We start from the raw sequence: 21,337 nt of genomic DNA, 5'->3' as shown, positions 1-21,337 counted from the left end.
GAGCCAGGCGATATCCCCGGGGAGGGGGGGGGGAGAGTGAGAGGGTACGAGAGGACTCGACCCGCGAAACAAAACAGCTGACTCCAAGGCTCGAAGAGCGAGAGGCATCCCTGAAGTGGGGATGTAGCCGGGGGGAGGCTATCACGTGGACAGAGAGACAAGGCGTACCAACCTGGTCGAATAACCACGACATATGAATGATCAAAACGGAAAGACATAATATAATATAATATAATATAATATAATTGATATGGTATAAAATAAAATGAGTAGGAAAGCATGCGAGTAAAATAGAAAGAGAAGGACGCAAGCGAGAGGCAGGGAAGAGCCGAACCTTCCAGCGCGGGAAGGACCGAGCTGGGCAGGGGGGGGGCAACATAACACAAAGTTGGTGAGGTGCCGACATAAAAATATGAAAACAAACTGCCTCGCGAGAGTCCCACTCTAACTAAACCAACTACTATTCGTAAATATAATGTAATGTATCGTTTATGAAAACGTAATAACGTGGTAACATAAAAAACTAGCAGCGCCCGAAGGCGAGCAGGCATGCCAGCCTAACACGAACTGTGATACCGTAGTACCATAACAACTGTATCGTAATTAACAGGATAATGAAATACCATAACAAAATAAAATAACAAGGGGTGTGAACCGTGAATTACCCAGAAAGGTTCAAAACGAAAAACAATCAGTATTGAAGACTAATTGTAAAGCGTTAAGAACGAGAGAGAGAGGAGGTAGCCAGCCGCCATGGCGGTCCCGAAGTGGAGCCGCGAACAGTGAAAAATAAAAAACTGTGATAAAATAACAACTAAGGGCAAGGCTACCTCCAAAAACTCAAAACTCATAGATCTGGTACTTAACTTTGACGGAGTGACAGTAGATTCCAACATCATGATATAAATCCTGGGTAAATCCGGGAAAAAGCACACACCGAAAAAAGTGAACCGCTTAAAGCAAGTGCTATAAAAGGAGTGATGTCACTAGCGTGGGTTGAACTGTTGGTAATAGTGGTCGGTGCTAGGTCTTGAACGGCACCTCGCTGTACGGGGATATTGAGAGGAGATATCTAAATGGTGTGAGGCCTCTGGTTGTGATTAATTATCACGACCCAGTTAATTATACCGACACCTTATTAGGTGAGCGAGCTGGGTTCAACCTAGTATTCCTAGACTATTTTTTCTCTGGTAAATTCATAGCAAGTTTTTACCTTAGAAATTATGTAAAAGGAGCATTTCACTGGGCGGCACAGGTCTGAGCCCAGAAATTAAGTATTGAAATAAGGATTTTGAGATTAACTTTTTTACTAGTGCATATTTAAGATATGACTTTTAGATAATACCTGTACTTCATTCTTGAAGGTAACGTTCAAATTAAATTTATATCTGTTCTAAATACAATAACTCCATTCCAGGTTATCGCCACATTTTTTCTGCTGCAGCATTGGGTGTTGAGAACTATGAAGAAAACAGGGAGAAAGTTTTGCTTCAATTTCAGAATATTCAAGATAAATTTCGACAACAAATGCATGAAATCCTACAGTCAGAGACCAAGGCTATGATTTTTACTGAAGATTTTAAAAATGCCATTCATTTAGCTGAATGTAAAGATGAGGATATGTCTCTTGTTGTGGGAATGGCCAAGAGGTAAGTGTTTTCACCGTAAAGAGATGATATTAATTAAATATCTTCATAAGGAAAACATGCGCAAATGGACTTTGGTTACTATGGGGATTTGTTGATAGGAAATGGTAATTAAAGTTTGCTCCATAACTGGAATACAAACCACGCTATTTAATAGGGGTATTACTTTCGGCGTAGCTGAAATGACGAGCCATTAATTTTTAACGAGGGTTTACTACCCACATTGCTAGTTAGCGGGGGTAGGGGAGGTTAGCTTGCTACCCCCCCCCCTCTCACACACCTGTGCTTGAGCTCACTTTGCTCTCGGCTCGGATGGTAGTCGGACGTGTCCGCTCTCATCCTCGCTGTCATTTGGCAGCCATTTAATGCTGTTGTCTTTTTCTTTTTCTAGTTCTGTTTGTGAAGTTGGCCTCTGCGATTATGCGCACCTGCCCTGGGTTTCCCGACCGCCCCTGTGGAACATTCACGTCGGCGGTCGAGACCGATCCTCACGCCCTTTGTCTTTCTTGTAGGGGCCAACGGTGTGATAGCAACAACAGGTGTAGTGAGTGTAGGAAGTGGTCTACCTCCCAGTGGGAGAGGTTTTCGTGATGACGGAAGTAGAAGTCCAAATGGGATATTTCTCCTTCGAAGGTTTCTTTGAAAGGAGTAAAACCCAAGGCCTCTTCTTTCGTTGCCCAAACCTCCTCCGAAGCTCCCACTTGGTCGGTCTCTTTCGAGAGACCGTCGATTGGTAGCGTAGACCGATGTACTGTTTACCAAACTCGGGGCTCGAGAGATGATGTTGCTTCCCGTAGCGAAGCAGCTCCACCTCTCCCCCTGGGGGAGGATATATCACTAACCCCCCTTTTTCAGCTTTGGTCCTCCTTGGGGCTTACGGGTTCGCCCTCCAAGGAGGTTTTGCTTAACTACATCCGATTGGGTGCTGCTGTCAAGCAATCGCCGTCACCGACAGAGGTTGATCCTCTGTCTCTTGTCGACGTCTTGGTGTCAGAGGTATCCAATGCGGTATCACCCATCACCTCTGCCTCTTCAAACCCTACGGTAGCTGACGGCTTAGTTTCTCCCATCTCTGTTCAGCCTACTAGGGAGTCTCTCCTGCTAGTGTTTCTTCCCCTCGTGGGAGTTCACTTACAGAGACTCCTCTTCGGAGGACAACAGAAGGTCAGCTCGCTGACCCTACGGCTCCCAGAGGGCGCATTTGTCGCAAGACTCGCCTTCCTCTTCGCCAAACATCTTCGATGCAGTCCCCCGCAGAGGAGCTTCGACAACAATCACCGATCACTGTTCCTGCATTGGTCCTGGACCTTTCTGCAGATCGTTCGCGATCTCCTTCGGTGGAAGGTCGTCCTTTTAAAGGACACGTCGACCTTCCACCCGACAGACCTGCCGACCTGCCGTCACCTTTCCTGCATAAACCTAACAAGGTTTTATCTGAGCACGCTAAGGCGCGCCACCCAGATACGTGCTATGCGGCAACGAAACTTGACGAACGCGCTCTAGTAGCTCGTCAGGCCCCATCAGTAAACCTTAACACAGGGCATCAAGGGCGTATGCGCCAACTCGCACTTACGTCCCAACAGGAGTACAGCTCCACTACACGCTATGCACGCCCTCATGCACATGCGCGCCCTCATGCACATGCGCGCCCACGTTCTCCTGTGCGCCAGGCCTTTCCTGAGCATAAGCCTACGTGCCCACACCCAGCTGCGCGCCGACTCTCACCTGTGCACCGTCAACCTCCTGTGCGCCAGCGCTCTCCTACGCGCCAGCGCTTTCCTACGCGCCAGGGCTCTCCTGCTCGCCAGCGATCTCCTGCGCACCAGCGCTCTCCCGCGCGCCAGGGCTCTTCCGCGTGCCAGCACTCACGCCCAGCAGTTAACTCTCCTGCGCACCAACGATCTACTGATCTGGGCACTACTGGGAAGTCAACTAAACTGACTTCTCCCACGCGCCAGCCAATACCATTGCGCCAGCGCTCGCCTTCGTGCCAGCGCTCGCCATTGCGCCAGCCTTCTCCCGCATGCATCCGCGTGGATACGTGCGTGCACCCCGAGCGCACTCGCCTATCCTCTCCTACAGATTCGCACCCACATTCTGTCGCGCGCCCGCGCGCTGGCGATCTTTCTCTTGCGCGCGCCGCCCTACGACTGGTACAGGCACGTGTGAACTCTCGCCCGCGCACTCAACGCCTTGATCCTGCGCAACCGCGCGCGAATACTCTCCCGCGCCCGCGCACCAGCAGTCTCCCACGCATGAGTCCCGGTATTCTCCCTCGCGCGAGCACCATTATTCTCCCTCGCGTGAGCGTCAATATCCTCCTGCGCGCAAGACTGCTGAACTACGCACGGCAAGGAAGCCATCGCCTCATTCCCCTCCCCGCAAGCGCATACCACTGCGCATTGTGGGAGAAGGGAAACATCTATAGGGGTCCAGGACCCCAAAGCCATTTCAGGGGAACCCACCAATGATGAGAACTCCTCCCAGGGATCCTTCTATTCCTGTCCCTTCAATGGGTATGTCTGACAGCGCATCTGTCAGCCAACAGCCCTGGTTCGGTGCACTGATCAGAGCCGTAACACAGGCTTTCAAGCCTGTCTTCTCTAAATTAGGGCACAGTTCCATGGCTGCTTCTACCCCTTTGAAGAGAAAAAGAGGAGTTCCAGACGCGGTAACTTCTCCAAGGGCAAAACTGACTCCACGCAGATCTTTGAGGCAGGTTCCTTCTTTCCCCCAGACTGTCTCTCCTTCCCTTTCGGACGAAGATTTCCTGTCCCCAGGGGAAATCACGCGAGGAGAGACTTTCCCCCATCGCACTAAGGAGGGAAACCTCTCCTCGCGCCGAGATGTCTTCTCAGGCGGGGATTGAAAGGAACATGCCATCCTCGTCAATGTTGGAGTCCTACATCCTTCCCAGGAAGGAATCTAAGGACTCCAAAACATTGCCGAAGTCCTTTACTAGGACTAGGATGGAGCCAGCTAGCCACTCAGAGAATGTCCGCAACTCTCCCCAAGAAGAGCCTTTGGGGACAGAAGGAGACTTCGCTGCAAGTCCTACATCAGGAGGAGACCAGCAAGAGTCAGAACATGCATTTTGGCAAGTTCTGACTCTAATGAGGGCTCTCAACGGGTTTTCTGACCCAGAGATCCCTCCTCGAGAGGGCAAGGACACGGTCTTGGACAGTGTCTTTGGTACTCAGAAACCCTCCAAGACCAGTACAGCACTGCCCTGGTCTCAAGGGGTTAAGAGTACCAGGGACAAGATCTCTCTACAGCTCTCCGAGATGTCCTCCTCCAACCGTTTCAGTGCCACCAACAAGCTCCTCCCACCTCCTCGCGTACAGCAGAGGAGGTACTTCGAGATCCTTAAGGAGCCTTGTTTAGCTCTTCCTCTTCACCACTCGCTGGAAGAGCTTATCAGGGGAGTCCCTCTTCAGAGACTCCAATCGGCAGGTCTCATTCTCGACGACCGAGATCCTTAACCAGGAGAAAGTTGCGAAGTGTGCTATGCAAGCCACTTCGTGGCTCGATATCTGGTTGGGGACCTTAGGTATCCTGATACGTTCTGAGGATTTCTCCAAAGAACGTACCAGGAAGGCTATGGAGACCTTTCTTCTCTCAGGTACTCGCACGATCGAGTTTCTGACCCACCAAGTCTCGAACTTGTGGGCAAATACTATTTTGAAACGTCGGGATGTACTAGCTGAGAGATTCCATCAGAAGGTCCCTAGCACCGAGATCAATAGGCTGAGACATTCCTCTCTAGAGTGATCCATCTTGTTCGAGCCTAAGGATGTGGAACATGCCGCTGAGAGGTGGATGAAGTCTCATCAAGACTCCCTTCTTCATAGGGCTTCAACATCCAAGCCCTATAAGCGTCCAGCACCACAGCAGTCCCGTCCAGTCAAGACCGCTAGAACAACGACAGCAGCGAAGACTGGTGTCAGCCCTTTCCTGTCAAAGAAAGGAAAGGCAAAAAGTCCTCCAGGGGAGGCAAGAATTCTAGAGGGAGCAGCCGAGGCTGCAAACGCTAGGATAAGCAGTCCCCCTGCATGTCCACCAGTGGGGGAATGCCTACAAAGTTGCTCAAACAACTCGGGGCCAATTCCTGGACAATCTCCGTGATCAGTCTAGGATATCTCGTCCCGTTCATAACATCTCTACCTCCCCTGACGACAAATCCAGTGTCATTGAGCTCCCTTGCCATGAGATCGGCAAGGGGGCAAGCCCTTCGGGCAGAAGTCCAGACCCTGTTGAAGAAGGGCACTCTCCAAGAGGTCCTCGACGAATCTCCAGGGTTCTTCAGTCGACTCTTTCTTGTAAAGAAGGCGTGTGGAGGCTGGAGACCAGTCATCGACCTCTCAGCTCAGAACAAGTTTGTCAAACAAACTCCGTTCAGCATGGAGACGGCGGACATGGTCAGACTAGCAGTAACACCGCAAGACTTCATGTGCACACTGGACCTAAAGGACGCGTACTTCCAGATCCCAGTCCATCCGACTTCAAGGAAGTACTTAAGATTCAGCCCAGACAACAGAAAGTACCAGTTCAAGGTGCTGTGCTTCGGTGTCTCCACAGCACCACAAGTCTTCACCAGAGTGTTCACCCTAGTATCATCTTGGGCACACAGGATTGGCATCCATCTCCTACGTTATCTGGACGACTGGTTAATCCTAGCAGACTCGGTGTCATCCCTTCTGCAACACCGAGACAAACTTCTGAGACTTTGCCAAGATCTGGGGATCATGGTAAATCTCGAGAAGTCCTCATTGCTTCCCACTCAAAGACTGGTTCAAAGACTGGTATACCTAGGCATGATTATAGACACCATTCTCCACAAAGCCTTCCCATCAGACGACAGGATAGCAAGGCTGAGGAAGGTCGCAAGGCCTTTTCTCAGATGAGAAGAACTTCCAGCCCAATCGTGGTTACGTCTCCTCGGTTACCTTTCATCGCTGGCTCGTCTAGTTCCCAACGGTCGCCTCAGGATGAGATGCCTCCAGTGGCGACTCAAGTCCCGTAGGAATCAAGCATACGACTCCCCGGACATTCAGATCCCCATGGGACCTGCGGAACTGACGGATCTCCAGTGGTGGGTGGCAGACGAGAACCTACGAAAGGGAGTGGACCTTCTCGTCCTCTCCCCGGATTTGATGCTGTTTTTGGATGCTCCAAAAAAAGGGTGTGGGGCCCGCGTGCTGCACCACACGACCTCAGGCCTGTGGTCAGAGTCAGAAAAGTACCTCCATATAAATCTCCTAGAGATGAAGGCCGTCTTTCTGGCCCTTCAACAGTTCCAACAGTACCTGGCAAGTCACTCTGTGGTGGTGATTAGCGACAACAGCACAGTAGTGGCCTACATCAACAAACAAGGAGGTACATTTTTGCAGCAGCTATCCCATCTAGCAGTAGAGATATTGAGATGGGCCGAAATCCACTCGATACCACTATCGGCACGCTTCATTCCGGGCAAAAGAAATGTGCTCGCCGACAATCTGAGCAGAGCATCTCAGATAGTGAGTACCGAGTAGTCTTTGCATCATCTAGTAGCCAACAAAGTCCTGACTTTGTGGGGTTTTCCGACTGTGGACATTTTCGCAACGGCCCTGAACTTCAGGCTCCCGCTGTACTGTTCCCCAGTCCCAGACCCCAAGGCTCTCTGGCAAGATGCTTTCCAACAATGATGGGACATCATCGGCGTTTACGCCTTTCCCCCATTCTGTCTGATGAGGAGGATACTCAACAAGACCAGAACATCGGTCAATCTTTCAATGACCCTCATAGCTCCACTATGGCATCACGCAGAATGGTTCCCGGGCCTTCTGCAACTTCTAACAGAGCTACCAAGAGAACTCCCTCCACGACACAATCTACTCAAACAACCACATACCAACATCTTCCACAAAGCCGTAGGTTCACTACGACTTCATGCCTGGAGACTATCCAGCATCTCCTCTCTGAGAGAGGATTTTTGCAACAAGTTGCTGTCAGGATGTCTGGACACCTGCGAAAGTCTTCTGCAGCAGTCTACCAGGCAAAGTGGAAAGTCTTCTGTGGTTGGTGTCGTGGAAGGGGTATCTCTCCCCTCGATGCCACTATTCCAACAATAGCGGAGTTCCTCGTGTATTTGCGTGAAGAGATGCGCCTTTCAGTCTCGGCAGTGAAAGGCTATCGCTCAGCCTTAAGTCTAGCTTTCAGGCTGAAAGGAATGGACATTTCTTCATCGCTAGAACTTTCCCTACTCATACGTAGTTATGAACTTACCTGCCCTCAGTCAGAAGTGAGACCTCCCCCATGGAATGTGGTTCGAGTTCTCAGGTCTCTTAAGAGACCTCCCTATGAACCATTACACCAGGCATCAGATCGTCACCTAACCTGGAAGACGGTATTCCTGCTAGCTTTGGCCTCGGCCAAGCGAGTCAGTGAACTGCATGGTCTGTCGTATGACATCGCCCATTCAAGGAGATGGGGGGAGGCGACGTTCAGATTCCTCCCTGAGTTTATTGCTAAGACTCAGAATCCTGGAGTGGCGGATCCTCATTTCAACTCCTTCCGGATTTCCAGTCTCCGTACTGTAACAGATGACCCAGACCATCTTTTACTATGCCCAGTAAGGAGCTTGAGGCTGTACCTCAAAAGAACAGCTGCAGTCCGTCCTCATGTTCCAGCACTATTCGTCAGCACAGGAAGGACTAAGAGGAGGGTTACCAAGAACACCATCTCTGCATGGATTCGTAGGGTCATTGACCTGGCCTTGAATCCAGACCCTCCTCCGTCACATCACCCTAGAGCACATGATGTCAGGGGCATAGCTACGTCCCTGGCCTTCAAAAGAAATTTTTCAAGCTGGGGTGTGGAAACGTCAAACAACATTCACATCCCACTACCTGCAAGACGTGACCCACAGGAGACTCGATATGGTGGCTGCACAACAGCTGGTTTAAAACCTCAAGCTCCTTATTGGACAAGTAGCAGAAGGTTGAGGGCATTGTTATCCGGTTTCAGTCTGCATGAATGAAAAGGTTTGACTGGCCCTTATTCTTTTCTTTATCCTCCCCTCTCTTGGGGAAAACAGCATCCTGGGTTCTCTGCATAGCTGACCTCAAACCACTGCAGGTAAACCCTGCTTCCTTGTGTTCCTAGTATTAAGAGTAATACTGTTACGTCCCCATACTCTGACGAGGTGGTATTGGGAAAATCCTAGTCTACAAGTTCCCATCTAAAGACCTTCAGAACAACTTCCTAGGACGAGTCACACTTCTTCATACCTTCACACACAGCTTGCGTAGGCCGCAGTCCTTGCGTAGCAAGGTTCTAGCGAGGTGCAGGGACTCCTTATTTCTTGGGTGCTTACACACTCAAATAACGAGCCCCCGGGCAAAGCCAAAAAGCCAGACTGGCAGGGACGTCCACCCTTCCTAATGGGTGAGTCACCCCTATTAAATAGCGGGGTTTGCATTCCAGTTACGGAACAAATGACAAATTTGTAGATAATTTGTATTTTTCCTAACTATACAAACCTTAGCTATTTAACCAAACTTGGCTGCCAGTTCTATCCCCTTGAAGTCCTACCTCCAAGCAAAGTGAGCTCAAGCACAGGTGTGTGAGGGGGGGGGGGGTAGCAAGCTACCCTCCCCTACCCCCGCTAACTAGCGGTATGGGTAATAAACCCTCGTTAAATTCAATGGCTCGTCATTTCACCTACGCCGAAAGTAATACCCTTATTAATTAGCTAAGGTTTGTATAGTTAGGAAAAATACAAATTATCTACGAATTTGTCTATTTTCAATATTTAACTTAGCCGGTGATTATATAAGCTGCAGCTCTGCTGCTCGACAGAAAACTCTACGTAAAAAATCCGCCAGCGATCGCTATGCAGATAGGGGGTGTACTTCAACAGCGCCATCTGTCGTGCAGGTACTCAGTACTCATTGTAAACAAAGAACTCAATTTTCTCTCTGTCGTGCTACCGGCAAGACCTACTAATTCGCTGTTGCTAACTGGATTTGTTTTCACAACTATTTGGTGAAGTACAGTGAACCCTCGTTTATCGCGGTAGATAGGTTCCAGTCGCGGCCGCGATAGGTGAAAATCCGCGAAGTAGTGACACCATATTTACCTATTTATTCAACATGTATATTCAGACTTTTAAAACCTTCCCTTGTACGTAGTACTGTTAACAAACTACCCTTTAATGTACAGAACACTTAATGCATGTACTACAGTACCCTAAACTAAAACAGGCACAAATATTAAAGGTGATTTTATATCATGCATTTCCTAAACATGCTAAAAAGCACGATAAAAAATGGCAACCAATGTTTTGTTTACATTTATCTCTGATCATAATGTAGAAACAAACTGGAGGTAGAGCTTTGCTTATTACCCAGACATATTTCCCATACTTTTCCCTTAGAACTACATCACATCTTCCTACTTTAGATATATATATATATATATATATATATATATATATATATATATATATATATATATATATATATATATATATATATATATATATATATATATATATATATATGTGTGTGTGTGTGTGTGTGTGTGTATATATATATATATATATATATATATATATATATATATATATATATATATATATATATATATGTATACACATATACATACCTACATATACAGTATACATAAATACATGCATACATATATATATATATATATATATATATATATATATATATATATATATATATTACTGTATATATATGGGTTATGGAAAAAATCCGCGAAGTGGTGAATCCGCAATGGTCGAACCGCGAAGTAGCGAGGGTTCACTGTACACGTTTCTAGTTTTGAGCTTTCGCTGTGCAGGCTTTCTCTTCAATAAATCCTTGCATTCTTTTTTTGATATCGGATTATTTGTTGATGACTTTGGATAGTTTTTGAATTCCCCTTTGACCAATTCAAAATGGCTGACCTTTCTCAAGTCCCTAAATTCAGGAAGTGTAATGCTAGGGACTGTTCAAGGCGTCTTCCGAAGGCCTCTATCGATCCTCACACCGTTTGTTCCAATTGTCGGGATAAAACCTGTCAATTGGAAGATCGATGTGAGGAATGCGTTGGGCTTTCGGAATTCGATTTTATCGAATTCCAGAAATATACACGTAGGCTAGAGAGAGATAGAGTCAGGAGAAGTTCATCTCGTTCCGTTGATTTTTCCTCTCCTCATGCCCCACAACCTATTCCTTCCCCTGTAGTGGTTGCTCCTAATCCCCCTTCTGGCACTCAGGAACCTTCGATGGCAGATATGATGCGTGCCATCCAAGCTCTGGGTGAGAGAGTTGAGTCCTTGGTTAGTGACCGTAACCAGCTCATGGCGGACGTCAAGGAGCTGAAGTGTAAGAGTGCAGTGGGAAGTGATAAAGTGAGTGATAGTGTTGTGGATAGTGTTGCGCTTGAGGGTTCGTCTGTTCGTGCCTGTCGTCCTCCTAGACCGGGACCTCTTGCAAGCTCCCAAGTCCAGGGGAGAAGCAATGTCGTACGACCAAAGGGTTCGAGAGGCTTTAATCAGCGAACAGACGTTCCCTCCGTGGTTTCGGGCGTATCTACCCAAGATCGCCCCACCCACACAGAGACGAGAGAGCCCATTTATTCCTCGTCTGCGGAAGAGGTTTCTCGTAAGAAACCATGGACCAAGGTCTCACGACCTCTTAAGCGCAAGTCGGTCCCTTCCGCGCAAGTCCAACGGCCCAGTTGTAGCCACTGGGTCAGTTCGGACTCGCTGCAGTCTTCCAATGACTGCTCACCTCCTAAGAGAGGCAAAGCGGTACCGCCTCAGGCAGTTACACCGTCTGTCGCCGCACCTGCTCCTGCAGACCCTAAGTGGTCTTTGCTGCAGACCATGCAGTACCAATTAACGTCTCTGATGCAGGACTTTCGTGCGGAGAAGGTTGCTGCTGCACCAACCTCTTGCCTACAACCAACCACGGTTGTGCGTCCTGTGGACGCTGAGGCGACCTTCTTGCGCACTCCAGCTGAGAGAGTCCCGCCACCCATGCGTTCCAGTGTACCCTGCCAGCCGCATGTTGACGTTCAGCGACGCACGGAACCTTCCGTTGACGTTCGCGAGGTACAACAACCGTCAAAGTTGTTTTGTTTTGACGCGGTGCGTCAACCTCCGCAACCCAGTGTGGTTGCCTCTGCTCGCCCACATCAGACTAGACAGTCTGGAGTAGACGCTGTGCGTCCCCGCGCTGCTATGGTTGTTGCCAGCTCACAGACTGGGCAACAGTTCCATGACGTTGCGTCCGGTTCAGTCACGCGTGCACCCGTGCGACCGGACTCAGCTGACCAGCCGATACCTACTCCATTGCCGCTTCCTCCTCAATTCTCGGATGATGGACTCTCTGATGATGACGATGCGGCACACGTTGATGAACCACATTCGGACCTTGACGAGCCCAAGTCCACGCAACCCTCTTTGGACTTTAGAAAAGTTCTTGCTCTGTTCAAAGAGATGTTTCCGGACCAGTTTGTGTCTGTGGCTCCACGCTCTCCTCCGTCAGAGTTTGCTTTAGGTACGCAGTCATCCTCGCCTGCCTTTACGAGACTCGTCCTTGCACACTCGTCCAAGAGAGCTTTACGAGTTTTAGGAGATTGGATGCAGTCCAAAAAGAGTCTAGGGAAGACAGCCTTTACGTTTCCCCCTGCTAAACTCTCTTCCAGATCGAGCGTCTGGTATGCCACGGGAGAAGTTCTCGGCTTGGGAGTTCCTGCCTCTGCCCAGGGCGACTTCTCAAGTCTTGTAGACTCTCCCCGCAGGCTAGCCATGAGACGCTCTAAGATATGCTGGTCACCTTCGGACCTAGACCATCTGTTGAAAGGAGTATTTAGAGCCTTCGAGGTCTTCAACTTTTTGGACTGGTGTCTGGGAGCTTTGAGCAGGAAGATCTCCCCGACTGAGAAGGAATCTTCCTTGCTCATCATGTCCTGCATGGACAAGGCCATACGTGACGGATCTAGTGAGCTTGCTGCATCGTTCGTATCCGGAGTCCTCAAGAAGCGTGAGAACCTTTGCTCTTTCCTGTCAGCTGGAGTGACACCGTGTCAAAGATCAGAACTTCTGTTTGCTCCTCTCTCTAAGTGCCTTTTTCCAGAGTACTTGATTAAGGAGATTGCTGCTTCTTTGATTCAGAAGGACACCCATGACCTGGTTGCGTCCTCTGCCCGCAAAGCCACCCCTTTGCCTACCTTGTCAAGACCAAGGATGGACACTCCAGCGTCCAGATTTATTCCGCCCTTTCGTGGCAGAGCCTCCAGCAGAGGAGGTGCTCGTGCCGAAGGGAGACATGGGAAGAAGAAAGGAACCAAGTCCTTTAAAGGCAGAGTCTGACTGCCACCTTCTTCAGACAGCAGTGGGAGCCAGACTCAAGAACTTCTGGCAGACCTGGGAGAAGAGAGGCTCAGATGCACAATCTGTGAAGTTGCTCAGAGAGGGGTACAAGATCCCGTTTGTACGAAAACCCCCTCTAGCAACGTCTCCCATCGATCTCTCTCCCAGGTACAAAGAGGAAGACAAGAGACGAGCATTGAAACAGGAGGTGTCTCTCTTGCTAGAAAAGGGAGCGGTAGTCAAAGTCCTGGACCATCAAACCCCGGGCTTCTACAACCGTCTCTTCTTAGTGGTAAAGAAGACAGGAGGGTGGAGGCCGGTGCTAGACGTCAGTGCGCTGAATGTCTTTGTCACAAAGCAGACGTTCGCCATGGAGACCACAAAGTCCGTTCTAGCAGCGGTCAGAAAGGAAGACTGGATGGTCTCTTTAGACCTAAGGGACGCTTACTTTCACGTCCCCATCCACCCAGACTCCCAACCTTTTCTGAGATTCGTTTACGAAAAGGTTGTCTACCAGTTTCAAGCCCTGTGCTTTGGCCTAAGCACAGCTCCTCTCGTGTTTACGAGGCTGATGAGGAATATAGCCAAATTCCTTCATTTAGCGGACATCAGAGCCTCCCTCTATTTGGACGACTGGCTTCTAAGAGCTTCTTCCAGTCGTCGCTGTCTGAAGGATCTAAAGTGGACTCTAGATCTGACCAAGGAATTGGGTCTCCTGGTCAATATGGAAAAGTCTCAAGTGGTCCCATCCCAAACTATTGTGTATTTAGGGATGGAGATTCACAGTCAAGCTTTTCGGGCTTTTCCGTCGGCCCCCAGAACAAGTCAAGCCCAGTTATGCATCCAGAACATGCTGAAGAAGGAACGATGTTCAGTCAGGCAGTGGATGAGTCTGATAGGGACACTATCATCCCTGGAACAGTTCGTTTCGTTAGGAAGACTACACCTCCGTCCTCTTCAATATCACCTAGCTGTTTACTGGAAAAAGGACAAGACGCTAGAAGCGGTCTCGATCCCCATTTCCGAGAAGATGAAGTCTTCCCTGACTTGGTGGAAGGACAGTATCAGCCTCAAAGAGGGTCTGCCCCTGGCTGTTCAGACTCCCAACCACGTTCTCTTCTCGGACGCATCGGACACGGGCTGGGGCGCGACATTAGACGGTCGGGAATGCTCGGGAACTTGGAACTCGAGTCAAAGGACAATGCATATCAACTGCAAGGAGCTACTGGCAGTTCATCTGGCCTTGAAAAGCTTCAAGTCTCTCCTTCAAGGCAAAGTGGTGGAGGTGAACTCGGACAACACCACGGCTTTGGCGTACATCTCCAAGCAAGGAGGGACCCACTCTATGACGTTGTACGAGATCGCAAGGGACCTCCTCACCTGGTCAAAAGATCTAAACATTTCTCTAGTAACGAGGTTCATCCAAGGCAACTTGAATGTCATGGCAGATTGCCTCAGTCGGAAGGGACAAATCATTCCAACAGAATGGACCCTACACAAGGATGTGTGCAAGAGACTGTGGGCCACATGGGGCCAGCCTACCATAGATCTCTTTGCAACCTCGATGACCAAGAGGCTCCCAATATATTGCTCACCAATCCTGGACCCAGCAGCAGTTCATATAGATGCCTTTCTCCTAGATTGGTCACATCTAGACCTATATGCATTCCCCCCGTTCAAGATTGTCAACAAGGTACTGCAGAAGTTCGCCTCTCACGAAGGGACAAGGTTGACGTTAGTTGCTCCCCTCTGGCCCGCGAGAGAATGGTTCACCGAGGTACTTCGATGGCTAGTGGACGTTCCCAGAACTCTTCCTCTAAGGGTGGACCTTCTACGTCAGCCACACGTAAAGAAGGTACACCAAGGCCTCCACGCTCTTCGTCTGACTGCCTTCAGACTATCGAAAGACTCTCGAGAGCTAGAGGCTTTTCGAAGGAGGCAGCCAGGGCGATTGCTAGAGCAAGGAGGACATCCACTCTTAGAGTCTACCAATCGAAGTGGGAAGTCTTCCGAAACTGGTGCAAGTCAGTATCAGTATCCTCGACCAGTACCTCTGTAACTCAAATAGCTGACTTCCTTTTATACCTGAGGAAAGAAAGATCTCTTTCAGCTCCCACTTTCAAGGGTTACAGAAGCATGTTGGCATCAGTCTTCCGTCACAGAGGCTTAGATCTTTCCAACAACAAAGATATACAGGACCTCCTTAAGTCTTTTGAGACCACGAAGGAGCGTCGTTTGGCTACACCTGGTTGGAATTTAGACGTGGTACTAAGATTCCTCATGTCAGAAAGGTTCGAGCCGCTACAGTCAGCCTCCTTTAAAGATCTCACTTTAAAGACTCTTTTCCTGGTTTGCTTAGCCACAGCTAAAAGAGTCAGTGAGATTCACGCCTTCAGCAGGAACATCGGATTTTCATCTGAAACGGCTACATGTTCTTTACAACTTGGTTTTCTAGCCAAAAACGAGCTACCTTCTCGTCCTTGGCCGAAATCGTACGATATTGCAAGCCTATCAAATATGGTTGGAAATGAACTAGAAAGAGTCTTATGCCCTGTTAGAGCTCTTAAGTTCTATTTAAGACGAACTAAACCTTTACGAGGACAGTCAGAAGCTTTATGGTGTTCTGTTAAGAAACCATCTTTGCCTATGTCAAAGAATGCTTTATCCTATTTTATCAGACTGTTAATACGAGAAGCTCATTCCCATCTGAGTGAGGAAGACCAAGCTTTGCTGAAGGTAAGGACACATGAAGTTAGAGCTGTCGCAACTTCAGTGGCCTTTAAACAAAATAGATCTCTGCGAAGTATAATGGACGCAACCTATTGGAGAAGCAAGTCAGTGTTCGCGTCTTTTTATCTTAAAGATGTCCAGTCTCTTTACGAGAACTGCTACACCCTGGGACCATTCGTAGCAGCGAGTGCAGTAGTGGGTGAGGGCTTAACCACTACATTCCCCTAATTCCATAACGTTTTTAATCTTTCTCTTGAAATGTTTTTATTGTTGTTTTTGGGTTGTCCGGAAGGCTAAGAAGCCTTTCGCATCCTGGTTGATTTGGCGGGTGGTCAAATTCTTTTCTTGAGAAGCGCCTAGATTAGAGGTTTTGATGAGGTCCTGTAGTATGGGTTGCAACCCTTCATACTTCAGATCCTAGGGGTCGCTCAGCATCCTAAGAGGATCGCGAGGCTCCGTAAGGAAGACGTACTTAAAAAGGCAGAATAATTGTTCAAGTCGACTTCCTTACCAGGTACTTATTTATTTTACGTTTGTTATTTTTGATAACTGCTAAAATGAAATAAAAAATCCTTAGCTCATAATAATGTAAACATTTATTGCTGGTCTCTACCCACCCCCCTGGGTCTGAATCAGCTTATATAATCACCGGCTAAGTTAAATATTGAAAAATGTTATTTTGATAATAAAATAAATTTTTGAATATACTTACCCGGTGATTATATATTAAAGGACCCTCCCTTCCTCCCCAATAGAGACGCAGTGGACCGAGGAGAAAATTGAGTTCTTTGTTTACAATGAGTACTGAGTACCTGCACGACAGATGGCGCTGTTGAAGTACACCCCCTATCTGCATAGCGATCGCTGGCGGATTTTTTACGTAGAGTTTTCTGTCGAGCAGCAGAGCTGCAGCTTATATAATCACCGGGTAAGTACGTATATTCAAAAATTTATTTTATTATCAAAATAACATTTTTCCCTGTTGGAGCCCCTGGGCTTATAGCATCCTGCTTTTCCAACTAGAGTTGTAGCTTAGCAAATAATAATAATAATAATAATAATAATACTCTGCCATGTAAGGGTGCTGATGAAATACCTTAAAAAAACTGCTAGAGCCTGCCTCGGATCAGCAGGCTCTTTGTGGGCTCAGGGAGAGTAAAAAGGAAGGTTACCAAGAACTCCATCTCCTCTTGAGTCAGACTGGTGATTGAGAGGGCCATACAATGCCGACCCCGAGCTCACAACATCAGGGGCATCAGTATGTCCCTGCCATTTAAGAATAATTTCTTTATGGTACAGGTGCTGCAAGCGGGTGTATGGAAACGGCAAATTATGTTCACCTCTCACTACCTGCAAGACATAACCAATAGGAACCTCGATATTTTCACCATAGGTCCTGTAGTGGCTGCACAAAATGCGGTCAATAACAACTCGGCTCCCTTGTAGGACAAGTAGCAGTCAGTTGAGGGCAGATGTTACCTGTGAGTAACTCTACAATGGATGGGTGAGTGATTGGTCACTTCCTTTTTCATTCTCCCTTCTCTTGGGGATCAGCATCAGAGGAACTCTGCAAGCTGACCTCTGCTAATTACAGTGGGCACCATCATCCCTTGTGTAACCAAATATATGAATGCACGTATATACGGTATTTGTTATCGCTGTTAACCCCAAGGGTTAACAAAGTATCAGGGTGGCCTCTAAACAGCTTGTGTGAAGCAAAGAGTATGCACCCCTGGTCAGTCACCAACCAGTTGGGAGTAGGGATCTCCAAAAGGTCAGACATCTTCACAACACAGTAACAAAGAAGCTATGAAAACGAACGCGTGTCGATATCACGGTGCTAGGAAAGGAATGATGGGAGATGCGTGGGTGGTGGGGGTTGGGGGTGGGGGGGGGCCGGTCAGTAGCCGTAGTAGCGGGCAGTGGTCGGATGTAGAACGGCACCTCGTAGTATCGGGGGATATTGAGGAAGGAGAAGACTAATTGGTAAGGGACCTCTGGTAGTGGTTTTAACCCCCCCCCCGTCACTATACCGACACCCTATAAGGGTGAGCGAGCTGGGTATATTCCTGGCATTCCATGCAATTTTTTCTCTGGTATATTTAGCAGTATTTATACCTTAGAAATGGTGCTATAAGGAGCATTTCATGGAGCGACACAGGTTGAGCCCAGAAATAGATTTTTCGTTTGTCAAAATCCCTTTTTTGGACTTCCACCCATCATGGAGTGAGTCTCTACTGCAAAGAGCGTAATGGTTTGTTTATAGTGTCGAAAAAAAGGAGAAATTTGGAAATTATTTGTATTTTCCTAACTATACAAACCTGGAGCTCTTTACAGACACTGGTCTGGCCATCATCTTCCCCTGGAAGTCCTGCCGCAATTGCAAAGTAATGGTTAATTACTAGTGCAGGTAAGCTGGGTGGTCAGCCTAGTGTCCCACTCCTCCCGGGTAACTAGCGGAGGGTAATTACTCCTCATAAAAAGCTTAACGAGGTTTCAGGTATCACCAAAATATATCTCCACTGTAAAGAGCTTCAGGTTTGTAGTTAGGAAAAATACAAATTATTTCTAAATTGGTCATATTTTACCATATTAAGATAAAACAAACTTGTAATGCATGAGGCACATATACAGCAATAAATAAATATAGCATATATATTTTGCAGCGTTACCAAGAAATGGTAGCTTGCAATGCCTATGGCAGACTTTTTTGATAACCTAAATGAAGGTGTGCTGCGCAGAATGGTTTTTAATTTCTATGACAGAAAAGAAATCCCCACACTTGAAAAAATCCATGCAGAAATGAAGAGTAACCAGATATTCGAAGCAAAAAATATTGGTGATTATCATGATCAGATGTATACCGGGACATTAGAGAATTGGTTTCAAGCACAATATTCCTCCCTTCTCAGTTATCGTCGTAGATAAATGCATCCTATCACTCAAGACAAATACATAAACCACCAAAATTTGCAAACAATAAAATAACGATAAGAGAACGGCTGGAGAAGAATGGTGTAACAGTGTTTGAGGATTTTCTAAATGCAGAACTCATGGAACTTTTGACTTGCCACGTCACCGATGCCAATACTGTACAACATATATCATCGACCGCATGGGGATAGAGTGGTATGCCTGCCACCTTATCACTGCCAGTATAATCCAATTGAACTGATTGGGTTCAGCTTGAAAGGATATGCCTCAAGTAGAAATAAATTTAAGAATATTGATATGAAGCCAGTTATTGATGAGACAGTAAAGAAAATTACAGCATAAAACTGTAGAAAAGCTGCTATATACATAGAAAAAGTCTAGCAGATGATGCAAAAACAGATGTGGTAGTTGATACTTCTGTTCATTCTTTTATAATCGCTCTCCCCTCTTCTGATGAGGATTCATGGAAATTTCTTACGTACTGTGAGAGAAAAGAAATAAGTCTATTAGGGAAACTTCTTTAAAAAAGAAATAAAGCCTTAAGTTTTAAATCACCAGCAAGGTAATGTAAAGATTATAAAGAGAGAGAGAGAGAGAGAGAGAGAGAGAGAGAGAGAGAGAGAGAGAGAGAGAGAGAGAGAGAGAGAGAGAGAGATACATACATACATACATACATACATACATACATACATACATATAGAGTATAATAATTTCACCGAGTCAAGAGGCAATAGGAGGAGAAAAGAAAAGGAGGCTGTGGCAACCTCATGGGACATACAACAAACACATTCAAATTTGACACCTCAGGTAATGCACCCGTCAAGTAGCATAGGCTAAATCATAGCAACATTGCACGTAGGGATGTACCGCTTGAGTACACTCAAACCACGATTTTAGAGTGATGGGACTATAGCTGGAGTGAAGAAGGGGCTTGGACACTAATCATATGTGTATATTGTTAGCCCTTAGGGCATTGTCCTGCTAGGTTGCTAGGGCACTGTCAATATCCCTTGTCTCTGCCATTCATGAGTAACCATATCTTCCACTGTCAAATGTTCTCCTTGTGGTAACTATTGTGTAGTTTAGTGTGGTACTAGTGTCAGTGAGTGTTCTCAGTGCTGACGTTAATCACCAGTACATGTGGTTGCTGTGGCTGCTGAGGAAGTTCTAGTTACTTCCTCCTGCTTGGGACCACCTCCATTGTTGGTTACTTAGACCTTGATTCTTTTAGTGGCAGCAAAGGGTGGTAAGGAAAGGAAGATGCCAGTTTACTTCCTCATCATCCTCCTCGGTTTTTTTTTAATGCTTTCTTTTCAGAAGAAAAAGAAGTGGTAGTTGCATCTTAGGAAGGCCTCTCCTAAGAAGTTCTTATTGAATTCTAGCAACTGACTCAACCTGTGAAATAGTACCTTCTGGGTTGGTCAAGTGGAGCATGAGCTCAGTTTGACAGCTGTGCTGTACTTTTACATCAGTTGCTGGTGAGCAGTCCTGCTTGAAACCAGCATCATGGGCTAGGTGAGGGTAGGCCGTAAGCACCCACCTTCCCCATTCCTATCGTGACATATTTGGAGGATCCTCACCTTTAGAGAACCGGTCCCCTCCAAGAGAGACAGATTGAAGGAGCTCTCTCACTTACTAGTGGTACCTTTGGGGTTAGTTAAGGAGAAAGTGATTACCGGGACAGCTCCTACTGTTGCACCAATTGGAGATGGGTGGTCCCAGCTGGTTCTCGTATCATCACGGTAGGCCAGGTTAAGAGTGGGGATTAAGCGCTGCCCATAGACGTTGCCAATCTCTTCTGAAAGGGAGTGGATTTAATTAATTACTGGCAGTAGCTGAGCAGTCTTGGCCAGGACCAAAAACCTTTATCCTCCAGGTGAGGGTGGAACGGGAGTGTCCACTTTCATCTGTCTTTTGATCCAAGCATGCATACCAATATTTTAGGGAAAGGGAACAGTCCTCAGAGCGGCTTGATGAGTAAATGTTCCTTTTGAGGGATGGAGAGGATCAAGGATTTCTTGATTGAGAATGATCTGTCTGACCTTGGTTCGATTTTTACGGAGTCTGAGAACCCCAACTTTGAGCTGGCCTTCATGTAAGTCCTTGTTCTTATTCATAAGTATGATTCAATGGACTTGGAAAGGCAACCATGGTGTCTCTGTCTGAAATGGTTTTAGCCATTATGAAGTACTCTACTTTGAAGTTCCACAAGGTCCAAAACCTGACATAAGACTCCTGTGGTCAGAAGTTGCTAGTTAGGCCCTGGATGAGGTGATTGCTCAGATATGTAAGTCTGAAAATTTTGCTGTAGTCCATCCATTCTATGAAAATCTTGACTTTGCTGCTGGCCTAGCAGCAGAAGTTTTATGTGACAGAGGACAGAGCATTTCCTCTACTGGTTGATACATTAGTGTGTGCTTGATATAGGACATCCCTAGATAGAGTCGATGCAAAGGGTACACCCTTCTCTGCTTTTGACTTTATTGCCATGGATTATTATCCCATTGGCCTCCCTTCAGGCAGTACAGTATCATGGATTGACATATGGTCAGTCATGGTAGCAGACTTTACCCGTTCAACGGAGTTGTCACTTCCAAGAGGCTTGTGTTTGAAGGAATGGAATTTACGTTTCTTACTTGAGTTCATCAGTAGTGAAAAC

At 47.2% G+C, this 21,337-nt stretch overlaps 1 protein-coding gene across 1 annotated transcript in view; it reads left to right on the top strand.

Annotated features, from left to right (window-relative positions):
- The window catches only part of LOC137655729 (pentatricopeptide repeat-containing protein 2, mitochondrial-like), a 264,814-nt gene that overhangs the window by 12,055 nt on the left and 231,422 nt on the right, over nucleotides 1-21,337 (top strand). The window contains exon 2 of the mRNA XM_068389759.1: nucleotides 1,418-1,649. Within this exon, the coding sequence (XP_068245860.1) occupies nucleotides 1,418-1,649 (232 nt within the window). The remainder of the gene's footprint in view (nucleotides 1-1,417; nucleotides 1,650-21,337) is intronic.

Source organism: Palaemon carinicauda, chromosome 16, assembly GCF_036898095.1.
Source record: "Palaemon carinicauda isolate YSFRI2023 chromosome 16, ASM3689809v2, whole genome shotgun sequence".
Taxonomy (NCBI): domain Eukaryota; kingdom Metazoa; phylum Arthropoda; class Malacostraca; order Decapoda; family Palaemonidae; genus Palaemon; species Palaemon carinicauda.
The sequence above is the reverse complement of the archived record's forward strand: the minus strand, read 5'-3'. Positions and strand labels throughout refer to the sequence as shown.